Source organism: Budorcas taxicolor, chromosome 11 (genome assembly GCF_023091745.1).
Source record: "Budorcas taxicolor isolate Tak-1 chromosome 11, Takin1.1, whole genome shotgun sequence".
NCBI classification, from domain to species: Eukaryota; Metazoa; Chordata; class Mammalia; order Artiodactyla; family Bovidae; genus Budorcas; species Budorcas taxicolor.
In genome coordinates, this window is record NC_068920.1 from 74366653 (window position 1) to 74380848 (window position 14196).

The window sequence follows — 14196 nt, forward strand, 5'->3', positions numbered from 1 at the left end:
TTTTCAATTATAAAGTGATTAAAATAGAAAAAAGGCTTTGGATTTTTCTTTAAAAAAGTGTTCGACTCCAGGTTTTCAAAGAAAATTTTAAAAAGCAAACTATTTAACTGGTAATGTTCCTGGACCCACTATCACTGAGTGCATTCATGGGGGCAGGAGGGGCACACTCAGCTCTGACAATATCTACCTTGAGACATCAGATTCCACAGGTTAAGGGTTCAGTCCTACAAGAATGTCCCCACAGCTATCTCCCACCTCAGATGCCAGCTGCAAGCCCAGGTTGTCACTTAGGCTTTACAGATTAGAGATTCCAACAACCACCTCCTTGAATTTCAATTCAGATGCCAATTAAGTCCAGGTTATTACCCGTACTCCTGACAGGCTGATTACTTCCCATGACCCCCTCCTTGGGTTCAATTTATTTGCTAAGGCGGCTCACAAAACTCAGAAAAACATTTCACTTACTAGATCATTGGTTTATTATAGAAAGATGTAACTCAGTAATAGCCAGATGGAAGAGATGCAAAGGGCAAGGTAAGGGGAAAGAGCCAGGAATTTCCATGCCCTCTCCAGGCAGGTCACTCTCCCTAAATCTCCAAATGTTCACCAACCCAGAAGCTCTCCAAACCAAAGCCTGCCCTTTGGGGCTTTTAATCACGATAATGATTGATTCAACCTCCAGGTCCTCTCCCCTCCCCAGAGGAGGTCAGGAAGTGGAAATGAAAATTCCAACCTTCTAAACACAGCTTGAATATTCTGGCAACCAGTCCCCGGTCTTAGGTGGGGGTCCAAAAGTCACTTTATTAACATACAAGAAACAGCTTTTTTGTCAATGTCACCACTTAGGCAAGTCCAACAGTTTGGGGAACTATGGAAGAAGACTAAATATATATGTGAAATATATTTTGATCCTCTAAATGACCAAATATATATTTCTTACAAAATCACAATAGTGTATTAACCATCTAACATTTCCAGAACTAAATATTTTACCATCAAAGGGAAGGTAATAACCAAATGCTCAGATAATGAAAAACAGTATTAAAGCTTTTTATAACCTACATGTTATAACCAAATTGATAAAAAGTCAAATTCTTAATGAAATCAAATATATAATAAATATGTAAAACAAATTACTTCAGTGACAAAGCAAGTATGATATAATCTCCAACCACCTAATCAAAATGGAATCTAGCTATATTACTTACGTAATAGATGGATCCACTTGTTTGTAAGCATGAGCAGCACAAGACCCACAGTACGTATACCCTGCATGGCTACAAAACAAAAAAATGTTCAACTTAATGATCAGATTCAAAAGCAAATCATTCTGGGAGAAAAATAACTTCTGAAAGAAATATAGTAATTATGGTAAACATAACAGAATTATGTGTATAGATTAAAAAGCAATGTAGGGAATGATGCAACTTCTAGAATAGCACAAGGAACACATGATTGTTCTGTGTTCCAATTTTATATGTTAAAAAGTATTTTGTAATTTTTTTGTTTGATCTGAAGGAAAATTAGATTTAAAATTTTCTAGGCTTATTTGAAGTTGCTGATGTAACACTAAGGGGCTTCCCAGGTGGAGTCAGTGGTAAAGAATCTGACTGCTAACGCAGGAGATGAAAGAGACTCAGGTTCAGTCCATGGGTTGGGATCCCCTGGAGAAGAGCACTACAACCCACTCCAGTATTCTTGCCTGGAGAATTCCAGGGACAGAGGAGCCTGGCAGGCTATAGTCCATAAGGTCACAAAGAGTTGGACACAACTGAAGCGACTTAACACGCAATGTAACACTAATAATAATATATGAGTTTTTAACATTCCTGTTCAATATCATCAACAGACTATTACATACACAAAATGATAAGATTAAAAGCAAGTCAAATCAGAGCAAAACAAATACCCTATAAGAAACAGCTCATGTCCCTCTGCATACATAGAGGTAAGAGAACTGACCTGGCCTTTTATGTATCATGCCCTTTCATTTTCTCTCACTATTACGCATTCTATCCTTCTCACCCTCTGGTCTTAGCTTTACATTAGTTCTCTGATCACCCATACAATGACTACGTTTCAGAACATCAATTTTCTTTCTTGATCCAAGTTATGTGAGTCTAGAAATATTTTCTTTAATGCTTCTAGTGTGTGGGCAGTAAATGTTTAACAAATGGCTCTGCAGGGGGGAAAAAATGTATACACACGTACAGAAGCTTATTATAAATTTTACTGAAACAAAAAGATATATATCACACAATTTCCAAACAATGAAAAAATATGTAACATCCTTTACTGCAAATTCCGCACAGGCAATTGATTGTCCCAGAATGCTTTCCCTGATTTTAGCTGACCTCTTTAATCATTAGCCAAATAATGACTGCAAGTGACAAGAGTGAAACAATGAAGACATATGTCTGAATTTCACTCATTCAACAACTTGAAAAATGTCTTTTGTTTATTAGACAGTAGTTTTTCAAATAATGAAAAACATATTTTCTTCCTCATTTCTTTGTGCTAGTCACAACTGTAAAGCTACAGACATAACACAAAGTTTAATCTGCGTTATTAACCTTTCCCCATTTCTTTCTTTGAGTATAGACATATAATCAACATAAAACAAAGTCCTGATTTGTAGCAATCTGCCTATTAATGTGGAGTAAATCATTCCTATCGTGGCTAATTTCAAGACGCACAGTAAACTGAAAAGAAAAAACACAGGCTGGGAGAAAATATTTGTAAAGCATATATCTGATAAAGGATTTATCTCTAAATATATAAAGAAAAAGCAAATATCTGATATAAGATTTATATCTGATATACAAAGAAATTTCAAAACAACCTAATGCTTTAAAAAGACACAGGTAACTATTTTACAAGACAAAAAGAACTCTGAAGACTGGTTGTACAACAATGTGAATGCACTTAACACTACTATACAAATGGTTAAAAAATCCTTAAAATGGTAAATTTTATGTTATGTATATTTTATTAAGATTTTTTAGAATTTTTAAATAGAAAAAGATGTGAACAGATACTTTCAAAAAGAACACATGGGATGGCGAAAAGCATACAAGAGAAGGCTCTACATCGGTTAGTCATTAAGGAGAGGCAAATGAAAACAATGAGCTACCACTAAACACCCACTAGAATAAGCTAAAATAAAATGAGTGGCCATACCAAGTGTGGCAAGGATGCAAAAGCGAAACTCAGTCTGTACTTGTGGAAATGCAAAACGGTACAACTACTCTGGAAAAAATGGTTTGGCAATGTCTTTTAAAAAAAAAAGCTAAGCATACTTCTGCTATATAACTCCTGCCAGCTATTCCACTCCTTAAAAAAAAAAAAAAGCATTATGTGCACACAAAGATTTATACTCCAATATTCATCCCATTTTTATTTGCAATAGCCAAAAACAGAAACAGTCAACTATCCCTCAAAAGATGAACTGATAAACAAATTAAAATATATCCATACAACAAAGTAACTTTTCAGCAATAAAAAAGGAACAAACTATTGACACACTCAAAATAATTATGCTTTAAAAAAAGGAATGGCAAAATAAAGAAAAATAAATATGCTGAATGAGAGAATACAGACAAAAGTTTCATATTATGATTCCATTTAAATAATTCTATAATTAAAAATGTTTAATTTTGAAAAAGAATGTATACATATGTGTGGGTAAAACCGAGTCACTTTGCTGTAAAGCAGAGACTAACCCAATACTGTAAATCAGCTACACTTAAATTAAAAAAATAAATAATTCTAAAAAATAAAAACTATAGTGACAGGAAATCAGTGGATGTAAGAGGGTGGGGAGAAGGGCAGAGAGGTAAGGAAGGCACAAAGAAACTTCTGAAGATGAGGAGTATGTTCACTGTCTTAATTGTGGTAATGATTTCACAGGCATATACATATTTCAAACTTACATATAAAACTGTACACTTTAGATGCAGCTGAATAGAGCAGCCCAATAGAGCTGTTTTAAAAATGGTACTCATCTTAACTAAACACAGAAAAAGAGAGTCACATAAGTCAGTCACAGTCATACAAGATAGCAATGTGCTTGCTTAATTAGGACTAAAGTAACATGGGACATATGCTAAGCACACTGTAATCCCTGAAGACTTTACTAATCAGAGTAATGGTGGTCACTCCATTCTCACATCTCTGTCAAGGAAGCCTATCAAGCTGCCTCAGTATAGCAATATTCTCACAACCCAGTTCTAACCTTAGCCAGAAGGTAATGTAAGTTGTCCTATGGCTTAGCAAATTCAGTTTTGCTGTCATCCTGTACTAATCTTGATACTCTAGACTAACCAGAGGCTCTATTTGATCCAATTATAACCCCCATCTTTCAATGCCCAAGACACCAATACCAACTGCTTCAGATTCTTAACACCTGTTCCTCATCTTAACATTACTGGCTCCTTCCAATCAATTCAGAAATACACTGTCTTGCCCTGCCATGTGGACCTTAAAATTCATCTGATCCATCCAGACCTGTCCCGGTCTGTCTCAAACGTGAATGACATTCAGATTTTCAACACTGCTTTGCTCTTAGTTATCACTCACTTCACATTCCTCCACTTCTCAATTCTTATATCTTAAACTGGTCCTTTCTTCTTAGATCTGCTTTTCAAGACCTTAGTTACTACTTGCTCTTCGTGTATTTAAAGGCCCTGAACCTCAATCTATGCTCCCATCTCTAAATCAACCTGTCTTTCTGAGTCTCTCCCGATTTTACCAATGCTGTTACTACTAAAGCTTAGTTCTTTTTTTAAAATACATATTTTAACTTTTTATCACAACTCAGCGATTAAACAACATAGCTGATTGACAATGTTGTGATGTTTCAGATGCACAGCAAAATGACTCAGCCATACATATACATGTATCGGTTCTTCCCCAAACTTCCCTCCTATCCAAGCTGCCACATAACACTGAGCAGAGTTGCATGTGCTGTATAGTAGGTCCGTGTTGGCTGACCATTTTTAATATAGCAGTGTGTACATATTAATCCCAAACTCCCTAACTATCCCTTTTCCCAGCTGAACATCTTTTCATATACCTCTTGGCCATCCGTATGTCTTCTTTGGAGAAATATCTATTTAGGTCTTCTGCCCTTTTTTTGATTGGGCTGTGTGTTTTGTTGATACTGAGGCAATAAGCTATTTGTAGATTCTGGAGACTAATCCCTTGTCAATCAAATCATTTGCAAATATTTTCTCCCATTCTGTGGGCTGTCTTTTCATATTGTTTATGGTCTCCTTTGCTGTGCAAAAGCTTTTGAATTTAAATAGGTCCCGTGTTCGTTTATTTATTTCTTTTATTTCCATTACTCTGGGAGATACACTGAAAGAGATATTGCTGCAATTTATGTCAGAGAGTATTCTGCCTGTTTTCCTCTAGGAGTTTTATAGTGTCCGGTCTCACATTTAGGCCTTTAATCCATTTTGAGCTTATTTTTATATACAGAGTTAAAGAATGGTTTCACTTTTTTACATGTAGCTGTCCAGTTTTCCCAGCACCATTTATCGAAAAGGCTTTCTTTTCTCCATTGTATAATCATGCCTCCTTTGTCATACGTTAACTCGCCATAAGTGTATGGGTTCTTAAGTGCCGGACTTCTTAGAAACACTAGATTCTTGAAGAACAGGTAGGACAGAAATAGTAAGGAAAGGGAAGGGAATAAAGGCTGAAGGAAAAACATGAGCAAATGTCCAAATGTATGATGTAAATGAGAAAATATGAAATTGGCCTGAATGCAATAAGAGAGTAGTACTAAGACAGAATGAGACTGACTCATTATCAAGTCTGGACTTGATAAAACAAGTTTCTGAAAAACTGATGTATGCTTTTGAGCAGGGAAGTGACCCTGTGAAACTGTTATCGTGTACTGAAAAACAAGCACAAAGGACATTAGGGACAGAAGTGTTACATGAAGCTCTCTTGGAAACTGTGATTTGAGGTAGTAATGTCATGGTCTAGAATGGTGTCAGTGTCAGTGTCAGTGGGAAATGAGAAATCAATGCACTAGAGTCTAAAAAGAAAAACTGACATATCTTAGTGACCAAGCAGGACGAAGAAAAAGAAGACAGTTATGATTAACGGTGGTAACTAACATCTACTAAGTGCTTACCACATGTCAGGCAATCTTCTGTGTTAACTCAAAGCATTTCTTTTAATCCTAACAACTCTCTGAGATAGGAGTTACTATTTTTCTCTTTCTATAGGTGGAGAAACTAAAGCAGAAAGGTTTAGAAACTTGCTCAAGGTCATACAGATAGTAAGTGGTACTCCAGGATTCAAAGCCAGGCAGTAGAGCTCCAGAACCCATTCTTAACCACTAAGAGAGACCTGTACATATTTGAAGGAAAAGGGGGAAGAGTCCGTGGAGTTGGAAAAGTAAATGTCCTAACAACTGAAGACTAATTCCAGAATCATATATCCTGTAAGACTACAGGGAAAGGTGACAGCTTTAATAACATGATTAACTAAGGTAAACTTGTTTCATAATAAGAACTCAGATATCATGGTTTTAGTCCTTTCTGAAGCTGAAGGCTTAAAAGTATGCTTGAATGAAAGATAAAATAGTGGCAAAGAGAGAGGAGTCTTAACCTGGATAAAGAATACATTGAAGTGTATCTTTTTTTTAAAAATCATTGAGTATACCATCCCTCTTATCCCCCATAGTGAGGAACTCTACTTGTATGCAAGGACTAAGATCACAGTAAAAGAAGAGAATTTCTATTACTTTCCTTTATCCTGGCCCAGATACACGGTAAAGAATAAAGTTGTAGTAATCATCATCAATTCTCACCAGTGATCCTCTGTCCCTATACCTTTCTCTTGCTGACAGAATCTAATTCTACAGGCATGTAAAAAGCTTTGCTAAGGGAATGACTACGTTATTTTCTTTTGTGCATGACCGCCAGAAGAGCAATGAACACTTGCGCTCTACAGATATTTGACGATGCGCCATAAAAGTGTGTCCAAGTCAGTCTTTTTAAAGTTCGTAAAATCCTTAATACAAAGACATCCTTGCTAGCAGTTACAGATCACTCTGATTCTTAATGTAACTTCTCATGAAAACAAATACAGAATTATACTCTAATATCTATAATTTGTCATTAGGCTAGAGCTATGCCTCTAAAAACCGATCCTTCTTTTAATGCAGAGTACTTTCGTTTCTCCCTTTATATCTACACAGCAGACCCTTTATATCAGCAAGTCCAGTTCCTAACCTACCAGAATTTGTGCCCTTTACAGAGCTGCTATTAAATGAGGATGCAATGCCACTGTCCATGATCTGGTTAAGTGACAGTTTTCCATACAGCGACCTTGCAGCGTGATATAATTTAAATTCCTACATCAGGAACATTACCAATCGCTACATGAACTTTCACTTGTATCAACCATGAATGCCAAGTCTACAAATATTCTGAAAGGCTTTTCATCAAAGAGGATATAGGGAATCATAAAAGAACACTTACTTGACTGCAACAAAGTCAGAATCTAGTAGTCCTAGTTCTACTGAACAGCAGCAAAAAATGCAAAACAAAGACCGCACTAGATGAAATGAGAAGACTGGACCAGATGAAATGAGATCTCCTTTCTAAGAGATTTAAGAAAAGTTTGCAACCTTAAGTTATGATCTACAAACCTAGAATCTAAAGTTAAAAACCCCTGTGAACATACACATTACTACATATAAAATAGACAGCTAATAACAACCTGTTGCAGAGCACAGGGAACTCTACACAATTCTCTGTAATGACCTTCATGGGAAAAGAATCTTTGAAAAAAAAAAAAAGTGAATATATATATATATATATATATATGACTGATTCACTTTACTATACACCTGAAACTAACACAACATTGTAAATTAACTATACACCAACAAAAATTTGAAAAAACAATAAAAAAAAATAACACCTGTGAGCATACAGGATCAAGCTAGGGGACAACTGGCCCCAAACAGTTCACAGAAGCAGCAATCTCCATACTGCCCTCTCAATTTTATTCTGCTGCACCTAACTTTGTATTCTTTTCTTTCATAGGCATGGCTCAATGGCCCTAAAGATTCCTGCTTCAATAAAAAATATCAGTAGATTGTTATACCCCAAAAATGTCCAGGTAAAACAGCCATTATTCAGGATATTTTATTTTTATAATTGGAACCTCACAAATATTAAGTAAACAGTGTTATGAGCTAAAAAGTCAAGTAAGAATAAGCTAACCACAATGTTGCATACTGAGTTTCTTTTACTGCTGGAGTATATATGATTTGACATACTGCCATGAATAACCTGCCACTTAATATTAACAAGGACTGCATATCTTTAGGAAATTAAATTAACTAGATAATTTATGAAGATTCACTATTTCATGATATACGCTGGTAGGAGCTCTATAGGTACACTTCACTATATACAACTTGGTCTTCTATGTAAATATTTCTTGGCTTTCAAACTGGTTTTTATACTAAAGGTAATACACGTCCACAGTAAAAAAAAAGAAAAAGAAAAAAGTCAAACAATGTAAAAAGGTACAGAATGAAAAGTAAAAGTATCCTTTATTCCATACTATTCCTACTAGATTAGCCACTAAGAAATCAAACTAACAGACTTTTCTGGTGGTCTAGTGGGTAAGACTCTATGCTGTCAATGTAGAATATGCCATGTGTGTAGCCAAAAACTTATTAAAAAAAAAATCAAACTCTATTGTAAATGTATGGTGGGAGCCTTCAATAGTCATTGTGTGTGCATGCATGCTAAGTCACTTCAATAGTGCCAGACTCTTTGCAACTATGGACTGTAGCCCACCAGGCTCCTCTGTCCATGGGATTCTCCAGGCAAGAATACTGGAGTGGGTTGCCATGCCCGCCTCCAGGGGATCTTTCTGACTCAGGGATCGAACCTGAGTCTCTTATGTCTCCTGCATTGGAGGCAGGTTCTATGCTTTACAGCAAAATATGGTTTCATCATACAAATTAAGCCCCTTCTACAATCACTGGCTTATATTTTTATATTCAGTAAGAGGTTTCTTAAGTGATGTATACCGATACAGCTCCATTTTAACGGTTGCTGAATTATTCAAAAATATTGCAAGATAAACAATTCTGGCATCAAAGTATCTGGCAGTCATGGCAGGAAGGCTTTTGGAACTCCTAGTTCATGAGATCATTTCAATATATATCCCTGGGCCACATACTGTCTCCTCTGCCTTAAGGAACCTGTAGTTCTGTTTCAATCAAAGGATAAGGATATTTTTTACTCAAATTTTTTTAATCCTTCTCCCAAATGCGCCTGCTTATATGTCATACAGATTAGAATTCTTTAAGACGGATCAACAGTTAGTTTATGGGTCAATATTTATTCTTCTAATAATGTCAATAATAAATGACATTATTCTATTTAATCTACATCAAGATAAAAAGGACCTACTGTTTAAGCATTTTTGAAAGTGTGCTACTTAGGTTCTGGGTTTGTCTTTTTAAGGTTCCCCTTGTATGATTTATTCTTATGAAGGCACAATCTAAGAAAAGGTGGTCCCAGAGAGCTAGAATTTATAACATTTTAAAAATACGTTTCTTATTTTAAATAAATACAGAAATGTTAAAATTTTAAGTTGTCTAATTACTATATAAGTATGTTCTTACAAAGACCTTTCTGTGCCTGTGTCATGTCCAACTCTGTGACCCCACAGACTTTAGCCATAGCCAGGCTCTTCTGTCTGTTAGATTTTTCCAGCAAGAATACTGAAGCAAGTTGCCATTTACTCCTCCAGGGGATCTTCTCAACCCAGGGATCAAACCCAAGTCTCCCATGTCTCCTGCACTGGCAGGAGGATTCTTTGCAACTGAGCCACCTGGAAAGCCCTTGTGCCTATTTAACAATAAAACATTTGTTATTGCTTTTCTACCTTAAAAAAAAGAAAGGTAACTCTGGAAAAGTTGCCTCTGGAAACCATATAATAAGATGAACTTAACTATATTTAAAGTTTTCATATATTAACAAAGTAGAAATTATTTATATATAAACTACAAAGTCACTATATGGCAGAAACATGCACACCAAAGCCAAAACTATTTTCAATATTCATTTTGAAACCTCAGGTAACTTAGAAATTTTTTACAAATCAAAGTATTTGTAACTCAGGCCCAAATATCTCATTTCCCAGGCTACTTCCAAAGATTTCAATTTAAAACTAACTACAAGAAGGAAACAAGCATAGCTAGTTTTTCATGAATAACTAACCTCATTTTAATTTTATGTTGATTCAGTTCAGTTCCCACATTTAGAACAGGTTTTATCTAGGAAGTTAATATACCATAATAGTCAAGTATCAGCATAGAAATGGGAATGACAATAGAACATATATTATGAGATACTATAAAAAGATGATTATTAATCTATCGTTTCTCACCCAACTAAGGATCTCACTTATACAAACTTCCCAGCTTATCCTTGCATCAATTTTTCTCTACTGGATTGTGTCAACATTATAAACACTTTAATAACTCTCACTTTACATTGACACCATATTCCCATTGCCCTATTTCCTTGATTTATAGCAAACTTTCTCCCAAAAAAACCTGTCTATATTCACTGTCTTCATTTCCCTCCTTGATTCTTTCTTGAACCCACTCCAACTGTCCTTTCATCACTACCACTCCACAGAAATTGTTCTTACTGAAATAACCAGCAATCTCCACAGTATCCAATTATCAATTATCAGTCTGCATCTTATTTGACCTACTGGCAGAATTTGACACACCTGATCTTCTCCTCCCTGACACATTTTCATCCTTTTACTTCCCAGAAACATCACTCACTCTTGGTTTTCCTCCTTCCTCCCTCGTCCTCCTTCAAAATCTCCTTTGCAGATATTCATCTTCATCCTGACCTCTAAATAAAGCTAGCTTGCCTAAGGGCTTAGTCTTTGAATTTCTCCTATTTTACTCCCTAGGCAACTACAGTCCAATTAGACTTTAAGTGATAAGTTACACACTTAACTGTGTTAAGTGTGATATCCCAAAATAGCCTAGCCCTTGTTCCTTGTACTGCAGATTCACATATTTAGCTGCCCATTTGAAATCCCCACTTGGATATCTAGTAGGCATCTCAACATTACCACAGGGAGAATAAAATGTTAGATTCTTTACAAACACTCAAAATTCCACTCCCCACCTCTACCCTTCTTTTTCCCTTTAATTAATATAAACACAATTCCATCCTTTCAATTTCACAAGCCAGAACTTCAGTCATCCATGACTTTTTCTTCTATTTTATTAGCCTCAAAAATACCCAGAATATACTGTTTCTCATCACCTCTGCCACTAGAGCTCCCAGTCAAAGCCGTTACATCATCTCTTTTCAGTACTAGAGTAATAAGCCTCCTAAACAGACTCCTCGCCTCCACAAAACAAAAAGTCTAGACCACAGCAAGAATAATCCCCTGCAAACCTAAGTCAGATGGTATTACTTTTCTGCTTAAAGCTTCTCCTTACTTGCCATATAACTTGGAATGAAAACCAAAGCTTTTATGATCTCCTACAAAGCCTCCCCATAATCAAGCCCCCACTGCCAATCTCAGCCACTGCTCTTCCACACACATATGCCTCTCCAGCTACACAGGCCTTGCCTTTCCTCAAACACACTAAGCATATTCTGTCCCAGAGCCTCTGTCCTTGCTGCTTCTCAACCTAAACTCTCTTTCCTGGGTATCTGCACAACTCCTCTCTCACATCATTTAGGCTCAATTGCTACTTAACAGGGAGAGTTTTTCTTATTATTCTATATAAACCAGCAACTCCCAACCCATGCTGTCACTCTCAATCCTTTTATCTGCTTTAGTTTTCTTAGCGCCCAACAGCACTCGACACAGCATTATTATTTACTGTCCACATTCCCCAAATACTAAAAGGCAAGCACTATGAGTAGTGATTTCAATCTATTCAAAGAGCAGCACAAAGAAGAGCATCTAGTATTTAGCCTGATAGACATCTGCTGAATGACAAAATAAGTAATAGCAAGTCATTATGCTAAAAGTTTTATAAAGATTAGCTCATTTAATCGTTAGAAAAACTATATGACGGTAATATCATGATTCTAATTTTACCAATAACACAAAGGCACAAGAGATTTAAATAACTTGTATGTCACACAGTTGGTAAGCAGTGTAGTCAACTTCCTGAATCTTTTAAATGAGATCAACTTAGATCTCATTAACTAAATGTTTGGCACATAAAATAGGTAACATTTATATAATACTTATTATGTGCCCAACATTAATGTAAGTTCTTTATGTGTATTTACTTGTTTAATTCTCATAGTGTTTAATAAGTGGTTACTATTATTATTTTCACTATTAATTATTTATCAAGTTACCAACCTGAACTCGAGAAGTCACATAAAAGATGCTGCTGTGAGAGAAAAATAGCAGAAACGCCAACATTTACCAAATCAAAATTAACTGAATTCATACCATACAAACAGTTAACTGTGTTTGTTAGCTTGTAATTCTCAAAAAGTCCTCTAACACAGACAACAGATTGCCTTCTAATAGGCAATAGACTGCCTTCATTTAAAAAAAAATCTACCCATCCTCTAAAATCCTGGCTGCTAGTCCATATTGCACCACATTGTGTTTAATACACTTTTATTTGTAAGTTTAAAATTATGTGATTAAAGTCAATCTTTTTAATGTTTAAAATAGAACTTACTCATTTGTACCAAATACTACTGCAATCACCAAGCTTACCTAATGTTTCAACTGCTTCAACTAATGTTTAACTGTTTCAAAAGTCAGTTTTATTACCAAAAATAAAATGTGAAACTTCTGCATCTGAGAAAATAGCCAATTACTTTACCTTTGAGTTAAAGTGAAAGCCACAGCAATCATGAAATTTAGTGAATATAACTTCTTCATTTCAACACAGCATTTGATTTTTAATTTTTAATTCAATCCATAGACATTCACCCTTTACTAAAAATCAACACATGAAAGATTCTGGGTAAAGACCCTTTAAACTTACGGTGCAATAATGGCTCTAGCAGGTCTTTTTGTAGACTGTACTTGTGAAAGCCAACCTTCTAGCTGGGCATTCAGCTGCGGTCCTATAAAAAGAGAAAGAGGTAAACTGGAGTGAGCAAAGCAATACAGTACCATTAACCATACATGACACAAAGTTCTCCCTGAGCTTATTTGGGACTCAAATAGCTTAATGGGCAGTGGATCATCGTTTTAGATCTTAACGTGTGAAACTTAACCAATTATAAAGTTTCCAGGAGCAAGCCATATGATAAAGACAAGTACTGATTAAATAATATTTGCTTTAATCCATCTACTTATTTATTTACAGTCACCTTCGTTCAAGACCACCACCACCTCCTCAAACCAAGGTACTGATCAAACAGAAAACAACAGTATATGAAAAGAAAATAACTGAATATTTCTGGAGCACCAAAACCTGCCTTAATCACTAAAATCACATCTACAGTGTGATCATTACAATACTCAGTGATTGTTTCTGCCATCCACTCCAGCCCCTATTCCCATATCATATCAATAACCAGGAACTGCTGCTGCTAAGTCGCTTCAGTCGTGTCCAACTCTGTGCGACCCCATAGACGGCAGCCCACCAGGCTCCCCCGTCCCTGGGATTTTCCAGGCAAGAACACTGAAGTGGGTTGCCATTTCCTTCTCCAACGCATGAAAGTGGAAAGTGAAAGGGAAGTCGCTCAGTCGTGTCTGACTCTTAGCGACCCCATGGACTGTAGCCTACCAGGCTCCTCCATCCATGGGGTTTTCCAGGCAAGAGTACCAGAGTCGGGTGCCATTGCCTTATCCAAACCAGGAACTATACCACCTCAAAAATCTCAGGTTCAGGCATCCCACTCTCTATTATTATCCCACTTCCTATTATTCCAGTTCACTTCTAAAAGTCTGTTGGAGTCATTTTGCCAACTATCCCTCATCCTCTCTTCTCCACTTCTTACACCTATCCTGAGATTTGATGATCCATCACTATAATCATCTCCTTGCCTGTGGCCTCCTCCTTTGCTCCTCTCTTCCTCCATCATAGGCAAATCATAGTTAAAACCAGCATTCCACCTAACACAGCACCTCCACCTGAATAGCTGAATAAGACTGTAAAGAAACACAACCATAAGAACTTTGAAA

At 36.2% G+C, this 14196-nt stretch overlaps 1 protein-coding gene across 2 annotated transcripts in view; it reads right to left on the reverse strand.

Moving 5' to 3' along the window:
* The window catches only part of MEMO1 (mediator of cell motility 1), a 110850-nt gene that overhangs the window by 48838 nt on the left and 47816 nt on the right, over nucleotides 1-14196 (reverse strand). For both annotated transcript variants that reach the window (XM_052648314.1, XM_052648313.1), the window contains exons 2-3: nucleotides 13049-13130; nucleotides 1209-1277 (exon numbers count right to left, since the gene is read on the reverse strand). In XM_052648314.1, coding sequence (XP_052504274.1) covers nucleotides 1209-1277; nucleotides 13049-13130 — 151 coding nt within the window. The remainder of the gene's footprint in view (nucleotides 1-1208; nucleotides 1278-13048; nucleotides 13131-14196) is intronic.